This window comes from Hyla sarda, unplaced genomic scaffold (genome assembly GCF_029499605.1).
Source record: "Hyla sarda isolate aHylSar1 unplaced genomic scaffold, aHylSar1.hap1 scaffold_1535, whole genome shotgun sequence".
Taxonomy (NCBI): domain Eukaryota; kingdom Metazoa; phylum Chordata; class Amphibia; order Anura; family Hylidae; genus Hyla; species Hyla sarda.
Window position 1 is genome coordinate 37,501 of NW_026608171.1, and position 15,750 is coordinate 53,250.

At 43.1% G+C, this 15,750-nt stretch overlaps 1 protein-coding gene across 2 annotated transcripts in view; it reads left to right on the forward strand.

The window, feature by feature from the left end:
- Positions 1 to 14,131, forward strand: part of LOC130309746 (zinc finger protein 345-like) — a 25,939-nt gene extending 11,808 nt beyond the window's left edge. For both annotated transcript variants that reach the window (XM_056552341.1, XM_056552342.1), the window contains exon 3: positions 11,698 to 14,131. In XM_056552341.1, the coding sequence (XP_056408316.1) occupies positions 11,698 to 13,172 (1,475 nt within the window). In that variant the 3' untranslated portion in view covers positions 13,173 to 14,131. The remainder of the gene's footprint in view (positions 1 to 11,697) is intronic.
- The last annotated feature ends 1,619 nt before the right edge of the window (positions 14,132 to 15,750 follow it).

The following is a 15,750-nucleotide window of genomic DNA, read 5'->3' on the forward strand; positions in this document are numbered from 1 at the left end:
GGAGCTATGATTGGATGAGGCTGGACACCCCCCCTCAGCACTCCAGGCTGCACTTCCTGTGTATAAGATGGGGGGAAATGTGCTCTTGAGCTTTTTTGAAGCACAAATAAAACATAGAAAACTTCATTTTTTTAAACAAAGTATATTAGAAATATTTTTTTTTTTGCCATAAGGAGTGCAATAGTAAAAATTTATTTTAATGAGAGTTACCCTTTAATATTAACCAACAGACCTGACAGAGCAACTAATGTGCAGGTAGAAGGACACCTAGGAAATAGTGATCATAATATAATACATTATAATTTGTTCTTCAATAAGGGAATCTCTCGAGGGGCCACAATAACAATGAACTTTAGGAAGGCAAAGTTCAATCAACTCAGAGAAGCCTTTAAAGGGGTACTCCGGCGCTAAGACATCTTATCCCCTATCCAAAGGATAGGGGATAAGATGCCTGATCGCAGGGGTCCTGCCGCTGGCGACCACCGTGATCTTCCACGCCGCACCCCGTTAGAATCAGTCCCCGGAGCGTGTTCGCTCAGGGTCTGATTACTGACGATCACGGGGACGGAGCATAGTGACGTCATGGCTCCGCCCCGTGTGATGTCACGCCCCACTTCCTCAATGCAAGCCTATGGGAGGGGGCGTGACAGCTGTCACTCCCCTCCAATTGGCTTGCATTGAGGGGGCGGAGCGTGACGTCACACAGGGGCGGAGCCAATATGTCACTATGCTCCTTCCTTGTGGTCTAGATGGACTCAGCCTGAGGACCTCCAGCGGTTCCGGAAGCCGCTAAAGGTGGGTGCTGCATGGTAGATCCTGGGGGTCCGCAGCGGCGGGACCCCCGCGATCAGGCATCTTATCCCCTATCCTTTGGATAGGGGATAAGATGTGTAGGGGTGGAGTACCCCTTTAATAATATAAATTGGGATAATGTCCTCAAAAACAAGAATACTGACACTAAATGGGAGACTTTTTAAATATATCCTAAACTCTCACTGTAAGATGTATATACCTTATGGGAATAAAAGGGTCAAAAATAAAAGAAAACCAATATGGATGAATAAAAATGTTAAGGGAGCAATAAATGACAAAAATAAAGCATTAAATTACTAAAACAGGACGGCAGTGAAGAAGCATTAAAAAGCTATAGAGAAAAATGTAAAATATGTAAAAAAAACAAAAGCCGCAAAAATAGAGACAGAAAGACTCATTGCCAAAGAGAGTAAAACTAACCTCAAAATGTTCTTTAACTATATAAATAGCAAAAAGGTCACAAATGAAAGTGTAGGCCCTTTAAAAAACTATAAAGAAGAAATGATAAACGGGGATCAGGAAAAAGCAAATACCTTATTATTTTAAACAAATATATATTAAACAAATTCTTCTCCACTGTGTTCACCAAGGAAAATGAAATGGCAGGTGAAATACAGCGAGATAAGGTAAACTCCCCAGTACAGGTCACCTATCTAACCCAGGAAGAAGTACAGGTCACCTGTCTAACCCAGGAAGAAGTACAGTGCCGTCTACAAAAAATCAAAATAGACAAATTACCAGGTCCAGATGGAATTCACCCCCGTGTTCTAAAGGAATTAAGTAATGTAATAGACAGAACCCTATTTTTAATATTCATGGACTCTATAGTAACAGGGACTGTTCCCCAGGACTGGCGCATGGCAAATGTGGTGCCAATATTTAAAAAGGGGAAAAAAAGTGACCCTGGGAATTATAGGCCTGTTAGATTAACCTCTGTTGTATGTAAATTGTTTGAGGGTTTTCTAAGAGATGCTATTTTGAAATATCTTGATAAAAATAAATGTATGACTCCATATCAGCATGGATTCATGAGGGATCGGTCCTGTCACCTGATCAACTTTTATGAGGAGGTGAGCTCCAGACTGGACCAGGGGCAATCGCTGGACGTCGTATATATGGATATTTCCAAAGCATTTGATACGGTGCCACATAAAAGTTTGGTGCATAAAATGAGAAGGATTGGGCTGGGGGAGAATGTGTGTAAGTGGGTAAGTAACTGGCTCAGTGATAGGAAACAGAGGGTGGTTATTAATGGTATTTATTCTGATTGGGTGACTGTTACTAGTGGGGACCACAGGGGTCAGTCTTGGGTCCTGTCCTGTTTAATATATTTATTAATGACCTTGTAGAGGGTTGAATAGTAAAGTAGCAATCTTTGCAGATGATACTAAACTCTGTGAAGCAGTAAACACAATAGAGGACAGTGCACTGTTACAAATGGATCTGGATAGGTTGGAGGTTTGGGCTGGGAAGTGGCAGATGTGGTTCAACACTGATAAATGTAAGGTAATGCACATGGGGAGGAAAAATCTGGGCTGAGATTATGGATTAAATGGGAGCACACTTGGGACGACTGATGTGGATAAGGACTTGGGAGTCTTAGTTAACAGGAAATTTAGCTGTAGTGACCAGTGTCTGGCACCTGCTGCCAAGGCAAATAAAATCATGGGGGGCATCAATAGGGGGCAAAGACGCCCACGACAAGGAAATAATTCTACCGCTGTACAAATCACTAGTCAGACCACACATAGAATGCTGTGTACAGTACTGGGCATTAGTGTACAAGAAAGATATAGTGGAGCTGGAGAGGGTTCAAAGACGGGCAACCAGAGTAATACGGGGAATGGGAGGACTACAGTACCCAGAAAGATTATCAGAATTAGGTTTATTTAGTCTAAAGGGGGGGGCTGCTGCTGTCTAAAGGGGGTGGCCCTGCTGCTGTCTAAAGGGGGTGGCCCTGCTGCTGTCTAAAGGGGGGGCTGCTGCTGTCTAAAGGGGTGGCCCTGTTGCTGTTTAAAGGGGGGGGGGGGCTGCTGCTGTTTACAGGGGGGGCCCTGCTGCTTTCTAAAGGGGGTGGCCCTGCTGCTGTTTAAAGGGGGGGCCCTGCTGCTGTTTAAAGGGAGGGCCCTGCTGCTGTCTAAAGGGGGTGCCCTGCTGCTGTCTAAATGGGGGGCCCCTGCTGCTGTCTAAATGGGGGGGCCCTGCTGCTGTCTAAATGGGGGGGGGCCTGCTGCTGTCTAAACGGGGGGGCCCTGCTGCTGTCTAAAGGGGGGGCCTGCTGCTGTCTAAAGTGGGGGGGGCCTGCAGCTGTCTAAACGGGGGGCCCTGCTGCTGTCTAAAGGGGGGGACTGCTGCTGTTTAAATGGGGGCCCACTGTCTAAAGGGGGGCTGCTACTTATGTCTACAGAGGGGCTGCTGTCTACAAGGAGGGCAGCTGTCTACAGGGGCGGGGCTGCTACTAATGACTGCCAGGGGGCTGCTGCTAATGTCTGCAATGGTTTTTTGGGGGCATGTCGCATTTAGGAAGCTCCTATAGTGCTACTCCTATAGTACTGGAAGGATTAAGATTTTTTTAATAGAAGTAATTTACAAATCTGTTAAACTTTCTGGCACCAGTTAATAAAAAATAAAAAAAAAGTTTTCCACCGGAGTACCCCTTTAACCTCTTAAGGACCAAGGACGTACGTGTACGTGATGGACAATTCCGGTCCCCACTGCGCACCGGGCGGGGACCGGACCGGGGTGACTGCTGATATCGATCAGCAGGCACCCCGCGCAAATGCCCAGGGGGGGTCATCAGACCCCCCCATGTCGGTGATCGGCGCAAATCGCAAGTGAGTTCACACTTGAGATTTGCACCTATTCCGGATCATACGGGTCTATGGTGAACGGGAATATAAGGGGAATCGCGGTTGTCCATGACACCCACGATCCCCCTGAAGGGATAGGAGTGAGGTGGCAGGGGTGCCACCCCTCCTATCCCTGCTATTGGGCGTCAAGACGCGACGACCAATAGCAGATGGGGGGCGGGGGGATTAACTTTCGATTCCCCCATCCTGCCCACCCACAATAGGCCAGGCAGGACGGGGAAACCAAGGAGGAGTGGGGCCGAAGTCCACTTACCCGTTGGCGATGGCAGCGGGACGCGAGCGATGGTGGCAGCAGGCGGCAGAAGATGAGGGCTATGCGGCTCCCTGGATTGTACGGAAGCCGGTGAGTTGCCTAGCAACATCTGGAGGGCTACAGTCTGAGACCACTATACAGTGATCTCTATACTGTAGCCCTCCAGATGTTGCAAAACTACAACTCCTAGCATGCTCAGACAGCTGTTTGGGCATGCTGGGATTTGTAGTTTTGCAACAGCTGGAGGGCTACAGTTTGGAGATCACTTTGCAGTGATCTCTAAACTATGGCCCTCTAGGTCTTGCAAAACTACAGCTCCTAGCAGTTTGCTGTCTGGGCATGCTGGGATTTGTAGTTTTGCAAAATCTGGAGGACCACAGTTTGGAGATCACTTTGCAGTGGTCTCTAAACTATAGCCCTCCAGATGTTGCAAAACTGCAAATCCCAGCATGCCCAAACAGCTGTCTCAGCATGCTGGGAGTTGTAGTTGTGTACTTCCAGCTGTTGCATAACTACATCTCCCAGCATGCCCTTTGACGATCAGTACATGCTGGGAGTTGTAGTTTTGCAACAGCTGGAGGCACACTGGTTGGAAAATACTGAGTTAGGTAACAGAACCTAACTGAAGGTTTTCCAACCAGTGTGCCTCCAGCTGTTGCAAAAGTACAACTCCCAGCATGCACGTTCTGTCAGTACATGCTGGGAGTTGTAGTTTTGAAACAGCTGGAGATTTGCCCCCCCCATGTGAATGTACAAGGTACATTCACACGGGCAGGTTTACAGTAAGTTTCCTGCTTCAAGTTTGGGCTGCTGCAAATTTTTCGCGGCAGCACAAACTCCTAGCGGGAAACTCACCGTAACACGCCAGTGCGAATGTACCCTAAAAACACTACACTACACTAACACATAATAAAGGGTAAAACACTACATATACACCCCCTTACACTGTCCCCCCCAATAAAAATGAAAAACATATTGTACGGCAGTGTTTCCAAAACGGAGCCTCCAGCTGTTGCAAAACAACAACTCCCAGCATTTCTGGACAGCCACTGACTGTCCAGCCATGCTGGGAGTTTAGCAACAGCTGGAGGCACCCTGTTTGGGAATCACTGGTATAGAATACCCCTATGTCCACCCCTATGCAATCCCTAATTTAGTCCTCAAATGCGCATGGCGCTCTCTCACTTCAGAGCCCTGTCGTATTTCAAGGAAACAGTTTAGGGCCACATATGGGGTATTTCCAGAGAAATTGCACTACAAATTTTGGGGGTCTTTTTCTCCTTTTACCCCTTATGAAAAGGAAAAGTCGGGGTCTACATCAGCCTGTTAGTGTAAAAAAAATTTACATTTTTACACTAACATGCTGATGTTGGCCCATACTTTATATTTTCACAAAAAAAGAGGATTGCAGCAGCACACATTGGTCAAAAAAATTGAGGCTCTTAGCGCACTTTTTGATCAAAACGTGTCCCCCATCCACCATGGGGAGGTGGCCTCATTTAGGATGGGAACCTAGCACAAATTCTGAGCCTAACACTCAACTATCCACTCACCTCTGCTGGGCATATAGCCTCTGACTGGGTGACATGCTGGATCCATTTAAAACTCCACCTGTGAGAAAGGGGGAGGGGTGCACAGCTAAACAGGGTGCCATTACCCCCTGAATTGTACACACAAGAAAAAAGAAAGATAGCCGGCACAACAGCCTAATACACGGGTGCACACTGCCATGGCATCAGAGTATACAAAAAAAGAGGATTGCAGCAGCACACATTGGTCAAAAAAATTGAGGCTCTTAGCGCACTTTTTGATCAAAACGTGTCCCCCATCCACCACGGGGAGGTGGCCTCATTTAGGATGGGAACCTAGCACAAATTCTGAGCCTAACACTCAACTATCCACTCACCTCTGCTGGGCATATAGCCTCTGACTGGGTGACATGCTGGATCCATTTAAAACTCCACCTGTGAGAAAGGGGGAGGGGTGCACAGCTAAACAGGGTGCCATTACCCCCTGAATTGTACACACAAGAAAAAAGAAAGATAGCCGGCACAACAGCCTAATACACGGGTGCACACTGCCATGGCATCAGAGTATACAAAAAAAGAGGATTGCAGCAGCACACATTGGTCAAAAAAATTGAGGCTCTTAGCGCACTTTTTGATCAAAACGTGTCCCCCATCCACCACGGGGAGGTGGCCTCATTTAGGATGGGAACCTAGAACAAATTCTGAGCCTAACACTCAACTATCCACTCACCTCTGCTGGGCATATAGCCTCTGACTGGGTGACATGCTGGATCCATTTAAAACTCCACCTTTCTTTTTTCTTATATTTTCACAAGTGGTAAAAGCAAAAAAGATCCCCAAAATTTGTACCGCAATTTCTCCTGAGTACGGAAATAGCCCATATGTAGGCGTAAAATACTCTGCGGACGCACAACAAGGCTCAGGAGTGAGAGCGCACTATGTACATTTGAGGCCTAAATTGGTGATTTGCACAGGTGTGGCTGATTTTACAACGGTTCTGACATATACGCGAAAAAAGAAATACCCACATGTGACCCTATTTTGGAAACTACACCCCTCACGGAATGTAACAAGGGGTATAGTGAGCCTTAACACCCCACAGGTGTTTGACAAATTTTCATAAAAGTTGGATGGGAAAATGAAAAAACTAATGTTTTTCACAAAAATGCTGGTGTTACCCTAATTTTTTCATTTTCACAAGGGAAAATAGGAAAAACGCCCCCCCAAATTTGTAACCCCATTTCTTCTGAGTAAGAAAATACCCCATATGTGGATGTAAGGTGCTCTGCGGGCGAACTACAATGCTCAGAAGAGAGGGAGCGCAATTGGGATTTTGGAGAGAGAATGTGTCTGAAATTGAAGGCCATGTGTCTTTACAAAGCCCCCATAGTGCCAGAACAATGGACCCCCCCACATGTGACCCCATTTCGGAAACTACACCCCTCACGGAATGTAATAAAGGGTACAGTGAGCATTTATGTCCCACAGGTGTCTGACAGATTTTTGGAACAGCCCACTGTTCCAAAGATCTGTCAAACGCCAGTGGGGTGTAAATACTCACTGCACCCCTTATTCAATTCTGTGAGGGGTGTAGTTCCAAAATGGGGTCACATGTGGGGGGGTCGACTGTTCTGGCACTACGGGGGGCTTTGTAAACACACATGGCCCCTGACTCCCATTCCAAACAAATTCACTCTCCGAAAGCTCAATGGCGCTCCTTCTCTTCTGAGCATTGTATTGCGCCAGCAGAGCACTTGGTGTCCACACATGGGGTATTTCCATGCTCAGAAGAATTGGGGTTACAAATTTTGGGGGTCATTTACTCCTATTACCCCTTGTAAAAATGTAAAATTTGGGGGGAAAGCAGCATTTTAGTGGAAAAAATATGTTGTTTACACATCCAACTTTAACGAAAAGTCGTCAAACACCTGTGGGGTGTTAAGGCTCACTCTACCCCTTGTTACGTTCCTTGAGGGATGTCGTTTCCAAAATAGTATGACATGTGAGGTTTTTTTTTGCTGTCCTGCCACCATAGGGGCTTCCTAAATGGGACATGTCCCCCCAAAAACCATTTCAGAAAAACTCACTCTCCAAAATTCCACTGTCGCTCCTTCCCTTCTGAGCCCTCTACTGCGCCCGCTGAACACTTGACATACACATATGAGGTATTTCCTTACTCGAGAGAAATTGGGTTACAAATTTTATGAAGATTTCTCTCCTTTTACCCCTTGTAAAATTCAAAAACTGGGTCTACAAGACCATGCCAGTGTAAAAAATGAAGATTTTGAAGTTTCTCCTTCACTTTGCTGCTATTCCTGTGAGACACCCAAAGGGTTAACACACTTACTGAATGTAATTTTGAATACTTTGAGGGGTGCAGTTTTTATAATGGGGTAATTTATGGGGTATTTCTAATATGAAGGCCCTTCAAACCTGAACTGGTCCCTGAAAAATTCTGATTTAGAAAATGTTGTGAAAGATTGGAAAATTGCTGCTATACTTTGAAGCCCTCTGGTGTCTTCCAAAAGTAAAAACACGTCAATTTTATGATGCAAACATAAAGTAGACATATTGTATATGTGAATCAATATATCATTTATTTGGAATGTCAATTTTCCTTATAAGCAGAGAGCTTCAAAGTTATAAAAATGCAAAATTTTCAATTTTTTCATGACATTTTGGAATTTTTCACCATGAAATGATGCTAGTATCGATGAAATTTTACCACTAACATAAAGTAGAATATGTCACGAAAAAACTATCTCGGAATCAGAATGAAAGGTAAAAGCATTCCAGAGTTATTAATGCTTAAAGTGACATTGGTCAGATGTGCAAAAAACGCTCTGGTCCTTAAAGCCAAAATGGGCCTGGTGCTTAAAGGTTAAGGCCCAAATGGGCTGAGTCCTTAAGGGGTAAAAGTTGAGAGATTCTCCAACAATTCTTGGCCTGGAATATAGTCTTCAATATCCTGTGATAACTCAGACAGCCAAATACGCAGGGCTCTTGTCACCGTCTAGGTCACGCTTCCCTATCTGCCTCCTCGAAGAGCGCAATGACCTAGTATTCCCGGTGGGCCAGAGAGCACAGAAGCTGTGCCAACATAACGCCGGCCCGCTGAAGAAGCAAGACACCTCACCTGATCGGCCAGAGTGCACCGATATGCTCATAATCCCAGCCATCATGTTGGGCGCAACAGAACAAGGAGAGGTATGTTACCTGCAGTTCTGTAGGGAAGCCTTACACCATTGTATACCGCCACAGCACGCATGATGAACGACTAGGGAAGCCCCCAGTATACAGCTGTTTTCCAAAGGATAAGGGCCAAGGGACCAGGATAACCCCCAGTATACAACCATATAACAAGTCATCCCAGGGACCTCAGAAACCTGAGGTATATTTGCTTCTGTGTAACTTCCTTCTTCTTCCGAGAAGAAAAGACAATACACGTGTGTTCTGGTTCTTGGGTGATTTATGCCTGATGGGCCGGTGGGGTTAATTTGATTAATTAACTTGTATTCTGTATATTTACCCTAGATCAGTACTTCTATTCCGGGTCAAGGAGAATCCGTGTGCCTCTGTAGGACAACCAGGAAATATATGGATATAGATTATAGTTAGGATGTGGACATGAAATATACTTATTGGATAGAAGGACTGCTGCATATGTCCCACCATCCCTGAAGAGTCCCCATTTGTCCTACTTGTTACAGAAACATCCCAGCTCAGCACTGTAAATTATTTCACCCTGACTGTGCTCCGCTCCAACCCAGGATACTTATTACATATATTAGTAACTAGCAGGGGGGCACAGGGGAAGATGGGGAGGGCTCAGCAGGGATCCTGGGAGCTAAGAGCAGGGCAGCATTATTCCGGGCAGTGCTTCCTTCTAAGCTCCTCCCCCTGTGACCTACACCGGCTCTGCTTTTCTCCTGTTCTGTGCAGCAGTCGGGTCAGTGAGGGGAGGGAGGAGGAGGGCGCACATCACTGGGAGAAGATACGGAGTTTTATTCCTCTCTTGATCTTTATGACCTTTGGCAGTTCTCTTAACAGTGTAGCTGACCATTCCTACCCCAACAGCTGACCTGTCTGGGGCAGCGATCTGGGGTGCTTTCACACGTTTTCCGGCCATTTTCACCCAAGCCCTTTGCTAGGGTCTGTGGCGGACATGACCCGTCAGAGTAAAAAAAAAAAAATGTAAACAAAAATAAACGTATTTGGTATCACCACATGCGTAATTATCCGAGCTATTAATTCTAACTTTAATGATGCAACATAGAGAATGGTAAAAACGTAAAACCGATACAAAACAGAACAGTGTCTTTTTTGGTCACATCATAGCCCAGAGAAAATGGAATAAAATGTGAACAAATAGGCATAAATACTACAGATCATGATGCAAAAAATCAGTTCTAACACAGCTCCATAAACCAAAAACTAAAAAAGTATAGAATGTGGTTATATAAAGCAATTTTGTTCTTTATGTTTGTTATATTTAAAAGTAGGTCACCAAAAGTAAAACAATGGCTCACGTATAATGTGGCCATCCAATAACTACCACCAAACAATAGGCCACACAATACCAAAAACTGATGATCAATTGACTTTATTAAACATATATTTAAAATGACAGACAATATTAAAAATGGATGTTAGGCAAAGCAGAAATCGGAATAGAAAACTGAGGGGTATACTCAAAATAATATCCATATGCGGTCAGGGAACACAGATATATCCATATGCGGTCAGGGAACACAGATATATCCATATGTGGTCAGGGAACACAGATCGATCCATATGCGGTCAGGGAACACAGATATATCCATATGCGGTCAGGGAACACAGATATATCCATATGCGGTCAGGGAACACAGATATATCCATATGCGGTCAGGGAACACAGATATATCCATATGCGGTCAGGGAACACAGATATATCCATATGCGGTCAGGGAACACAGATAGATCCATATGCGGTCAGGGAACACAGATAGATCCATATGCGGTCAGGGAACACAGATATATCCATATGCGGTCAGGGAACACAGATATATCCGTATGCGGTCAGGGAACACAGATATATCCGTATGCGGCCAGGGAACACAGATATATCCGTATGCGGTCAGGGAACACAGATATATCCGTATGCGGTCAGGGAACACAGATATATCCGTATGCGGCCAGGGAACACAGATATATCCGTATGCGGTCAGGGAACACAGATATATCCGTATGCGGCCAGGGAACACAGATATATCCGTATGCGGCCAGGGAGCACAGATATATCCGTATGCGGCCAGGGAGCACAGATATATCCGTATGCGGCCAGGGAACACAGATATATCCGTGTGCGGTCAGGGAACACAGGTATATCCATGTGCGGTCAGGGAACACAGATATATCCATATGCGGTCAGGGAACACAGATATATCCATATGCGGTCAGGGAACACAGATATATCCATATGCGGTCAGGGAACACAGATAGATCCATATGCGGTCAGGGAACACAGGTATATCCATATGCGGTCAGGGAACACAGGTATATCCATATGCGGTCAGGGAACACAGATAGATCCATATGCGGTCAGGGAACACAGATAGATCCATATGCGGTCAGGGAACACAGATATATCCATATGCGGTCAGGGAACACAGATATATCCATATGCGGTCAGGGAACACAGATATATCCATATGCGGTCAGGGAACACAGATATATCCATATGCGGTCAGGGAACACAGATATATCCATATGCGGTCAGGGAACACAGATATATCCATATGCGGTCAGGGAACACAGATATATCCATATGCGGTCAGGGAACACAGATATATCCATATGCGGCCAGGGAACACAGATATATCCATATGCGGTCAGGGAACACAGATATGACAGTAAATAGAGTAGTGTATATCATAAATGAATAGCTGCAGGAATGCCAGCTCAATGTGGAAACACTATTAACCGAACACGAATGGAATAAAAAGTACAAAAGTATATAGCAGACTGTGCACCTTGTAGCGAGATACCTCACCTCAAGCCCCAAACGCACGTTTTCGCCCTTGGCATCGTCAGGGGGCACTGGACAGTGAAACTGACATGAGGCTTCGTTTTCACCCATGTCAATTTCACTGTCCAGTAAATGCATAAAATGATAACAAATTTGCAAAATGTAATTCTTGTCTATTTTAAGGTTATTACTTAAAAATAAAATCTGTTTTATCCTTGGCAGATAACTGTACCGGGAGATCAGAGGAGAATCTTATATCTTCAGATTATAAAGCAGATGATGATATCACACAAGATACATATGAAGAACATTCCATTATCCCAGATACACCCTCAGCCCTTCACAGCCAAGATCTGCCATCTCATCCTTTAAAAACAGTCCTATCATCTGATGTATCACAGCAAAATATGAGGAAGCCAGTTTCATGTTCAGAATGTGGAAAATGTTTTTCTAAAAAATCAAATCTTTTTCAACATAAAAAAATTCACACAGGAGAGAAGCCATTTTCATGTTCACAATGTGAAAAAAGTTTTTCTTATGAATCAAAACTTATTCATCATCAAAAAATTCACACAGGGGAGAAGCCATTTTCATGTTCACAATGTGAAAAAGGTTTTTATCAGAAATCAGATCTTGTTAGACATCAAAGAACTCACACAGGCGAGAAACCATTTTCATGTTTAGAATGTGGGAAATGTTTTATTCTAAAATCACATCTTGTTCAACATCAAAAAATTCACACAGGAGAGAAGCCATTTTTGTGTCCGGAATGTGGTAAATATTTTGCTCAGAAATCAGAACTTAATAGACATCTAAGAATTCATGCAGGAAAGAAGCCATTTGCATGTTCAGAATGTGGGAAATGTTTTACTCTAAAATCATATCTTGTTCAACATAAAAAAATTCACACAGGAGAGAAGACATTTTTGTGTCCGGAATGTGGTAAATATTTTGCTCAGAAATCAGAACTTAATAGACATCTAATAATTCACACAGGAAAGAAGCCATTTTCATGTTCAGAATGTGGAAAATGTTTTTCTAATAAATCAAATATTATTCAACATCAAAAAATTCACACAGGAGAGAAGCCATTTTCATGTTCAGAATGTGGAAAATGTTTTTCTAATAAATCAAATATTATTCAACATCAAAAAATTCACACAGGAGAGAAGCCATTTTCATGTTCAGAATGTGAAAAATGTTTTGCTACTAAATCACTTCTTGTTATACATCAAAGAAGTCACACAGGAGAGAAGCCATTTTTATGTTCAAAATGTGGGAAATGTTTTACTGACAAATCAAATCTTGTTCAACATCAGAAAATTCATACAGGAAAGAAGCCATTTTCATGTACAGAATGTGAAAAAAGTTTTTCTTATGAATCAAAACTTATTCAACATCAAAAAATTCACACAGGGGAGAAGCCATTTTCATGTTCAGAATGTGAAAAATGTTTTACTCAGAAATCTGATCTTGTTAGACATCAAAGAACTCACACAGGCGAGAAACCATTTTCATGTTTAGAATGTGGGAAATGTTTTAGTCTAAAATCACATCTTGTTCAACATCAAAAAATTCACACAGGAGAGAAGTCATTTTTGTGTCCGGAATGTGGTAAATATTTTGCTCAGAAATTAGAACTTAATAGACATCTAATAATTCACACAGGAAAGAAGACAATTCAGAGCAATAAATGATGCAGATAAGACATCTATATATTAACCATGTACATAGGATATCTGACATTTATACATATATCATATACTGCATCTCCAAACTTGTTCCCAATTGTTAATAAAAGTTTTCTTTTAGAACGTAGTCACCGATCCAGCGATGTCATCACTATAGTTTACATGGTAGGAAAAGAGTGTGATATATGGTTGTGATATTCACTGCTCCTCATGGAGAAGACCCAACAGGTATAATCCATGGGGAGCTGCTACTGGAGACCCAAACACCTCAGAGAGAAGGGACTTATTCCAGTGATGAAGAATTCCAGGACATGACCAGATTAGAGACACAAAATCACTTCTATCTTCTGGCTTCTAGGACATTATTCTGATGGAAGAACTTTACACATTATAAAAAGTCCTATAGGTGTTGGGGAACATTTATAGACAATTGTTGGCCCCGGCTGTCATGGCGTACCATAGAAGATGAATTAATATCGCTCCATAGTGTATAATATCCAAGACAGAATAAATACAACATCTCTTACCACAGGTCGTTCTGCACCGTACACCACAATGGTGAGATTGTCAGCGTCCCTTGAGAAAGTCCATCAAGCAGACGAAACGTACGTTGGAGCGGGGGTGACAGGACCCTACTATGGGCAAGTGTAACAGTGCATGGTATACGGTACACTAACTGTACAAGGAGTGGTACATGTTCAGTCAGCACTGTTAGGCTGCACAGTAGTGGAGGATAAGGCCCGGGCCCCCTATAGGCCCATTATATGAAGTCAGACCTACATATCACTTCTTACTCTATATTTAAGTTTTCACTGTTTAGTAATAGTATATTACAAGTGTAACCTGTCCCATCTTCTTTTTGGATTAAATAGTCTAAATATCTACCTCACTTTGTATTACTTTATGACGTTTTTTCACATGTATTTGGTGTTAATAGATTGATTAATAAAATATAATTATCAGTAGCAATTGCTCTAGTCCTTTTCTGTGTGTAAAATGGTGAGATTGTGTTTGGATGTAACAAGGGCCCTTCTGCAGCATTTCTGCCCCAGATAATAGGAAAACAAAGAACTGTACTTCATAAGACAACAGCGCTGACTGAACCCTCACAGTAGGATATACTTCTCTATTAGACCATCATGCAACACGTTTCACACCGTAAAGGGGTACTCCAGTGGAAAACTGTTTTTTAATTGAACTGAACTTGTGCCAGAAAGTTAAACAGATTTGTAAATTACTTCTATTTAAAATTATTAATCTTTCCAGTACTTTGACAGTTCCTGACATGGACAGAGGTGTCAGCAGAGAGCACTGTGGTCAAACTGGAAAGAACTACACAACTTCCTGTGGAGCATACAGCAGCTAAGTACTGGAACAGTTAAGATTTTTATATAGAAGTAATTTATAAATCTGTATAACTTTCTGGCACCAGTTGATTTAAAAACAGTTTTTTTCCCCCACCGGAGAACCCCTTTAACCCCTTAAGGACGCAGGACGTAAATGTACGTCCTGGTGAGGTGGTACTTAACGCACCAGGACGTACATTTACGTCCTAAGCATAACCGCGGGCATCGGAGCGATGCCCGTGTCATGCGCGGCTGATCCCGGCTGCTGATCGCAGCCAGGGACCCGCCGGCAATGGCCGACGCCCGCGATCTCGCGGGTGTCCGCCATTAACCCCTCAGGTGCCGGGATCAATACAGATCCCGGCATCTGCGGCGGTTCGCGATTTAAATGAACGATCGGATTGCCCGCAGCGCTGCTGCGGGGATCCGATCATTCATAACGCCGCACGGAGGTCCCCTCTCCTTCCTCCGTGCGGCTCCCGGCGTCTCCTGCTCTGGTCTGTGATCGAGCAGACCAGAGCAGGAGATGACCGATAATACTGATCTGTTCTATGTCCTATACATAGAACAGATCAGTATTAGCAATCATGGTATTGCTATGAACAGTCCCCTATGGGGACTATTAAAGTGTAAAAAAAAATGTAAAAGTAAAAAAAAAGTGAAAAATCCCCTCCCCCAATAAAAAAGTAAAACGTCCGTTTTTTCCTATTTTACCCCCAAAAAGCGTAAAAAACATTTTTTATAGACATATTTGGTATCGCCGCGTGCGTAAATGTCCGAACTATTAAAATAAAATGTTAATGATCCCGTACGGTGAACGGCGTGAACGAAAAAAAAAAAAAAAATTCCAAAATTCCTACTTTTTTAATACATTTTATTAAAAAAAAATTATAAAAAATGTATTAAAAGTTTTTTATATGCAAATGTGGTATCAAAAAAAAGTACAGATCATGGCGCAAAAAATTTGCCCCCATACCGCCACTTATACGGAAAAATAAAAAAGTTAGAGGTCATCAAAATAAAGGGATTATAAACGTACTAATTTGGTTATAAAGTTTGTGATTTCTTTTAAGCGCAACAATAATATAAAAGTATATAATAATGGGTATCATTTTAATCGTATTGACCCTCAGAATAAAGAACACACGTCATTTTTACCATAAATTGTACGGCGTGAAAACAAAACCTTCCAAAATTAGCAAAATTGCGTTTTTCGTTTTAATTTCCCCACAAAAAGT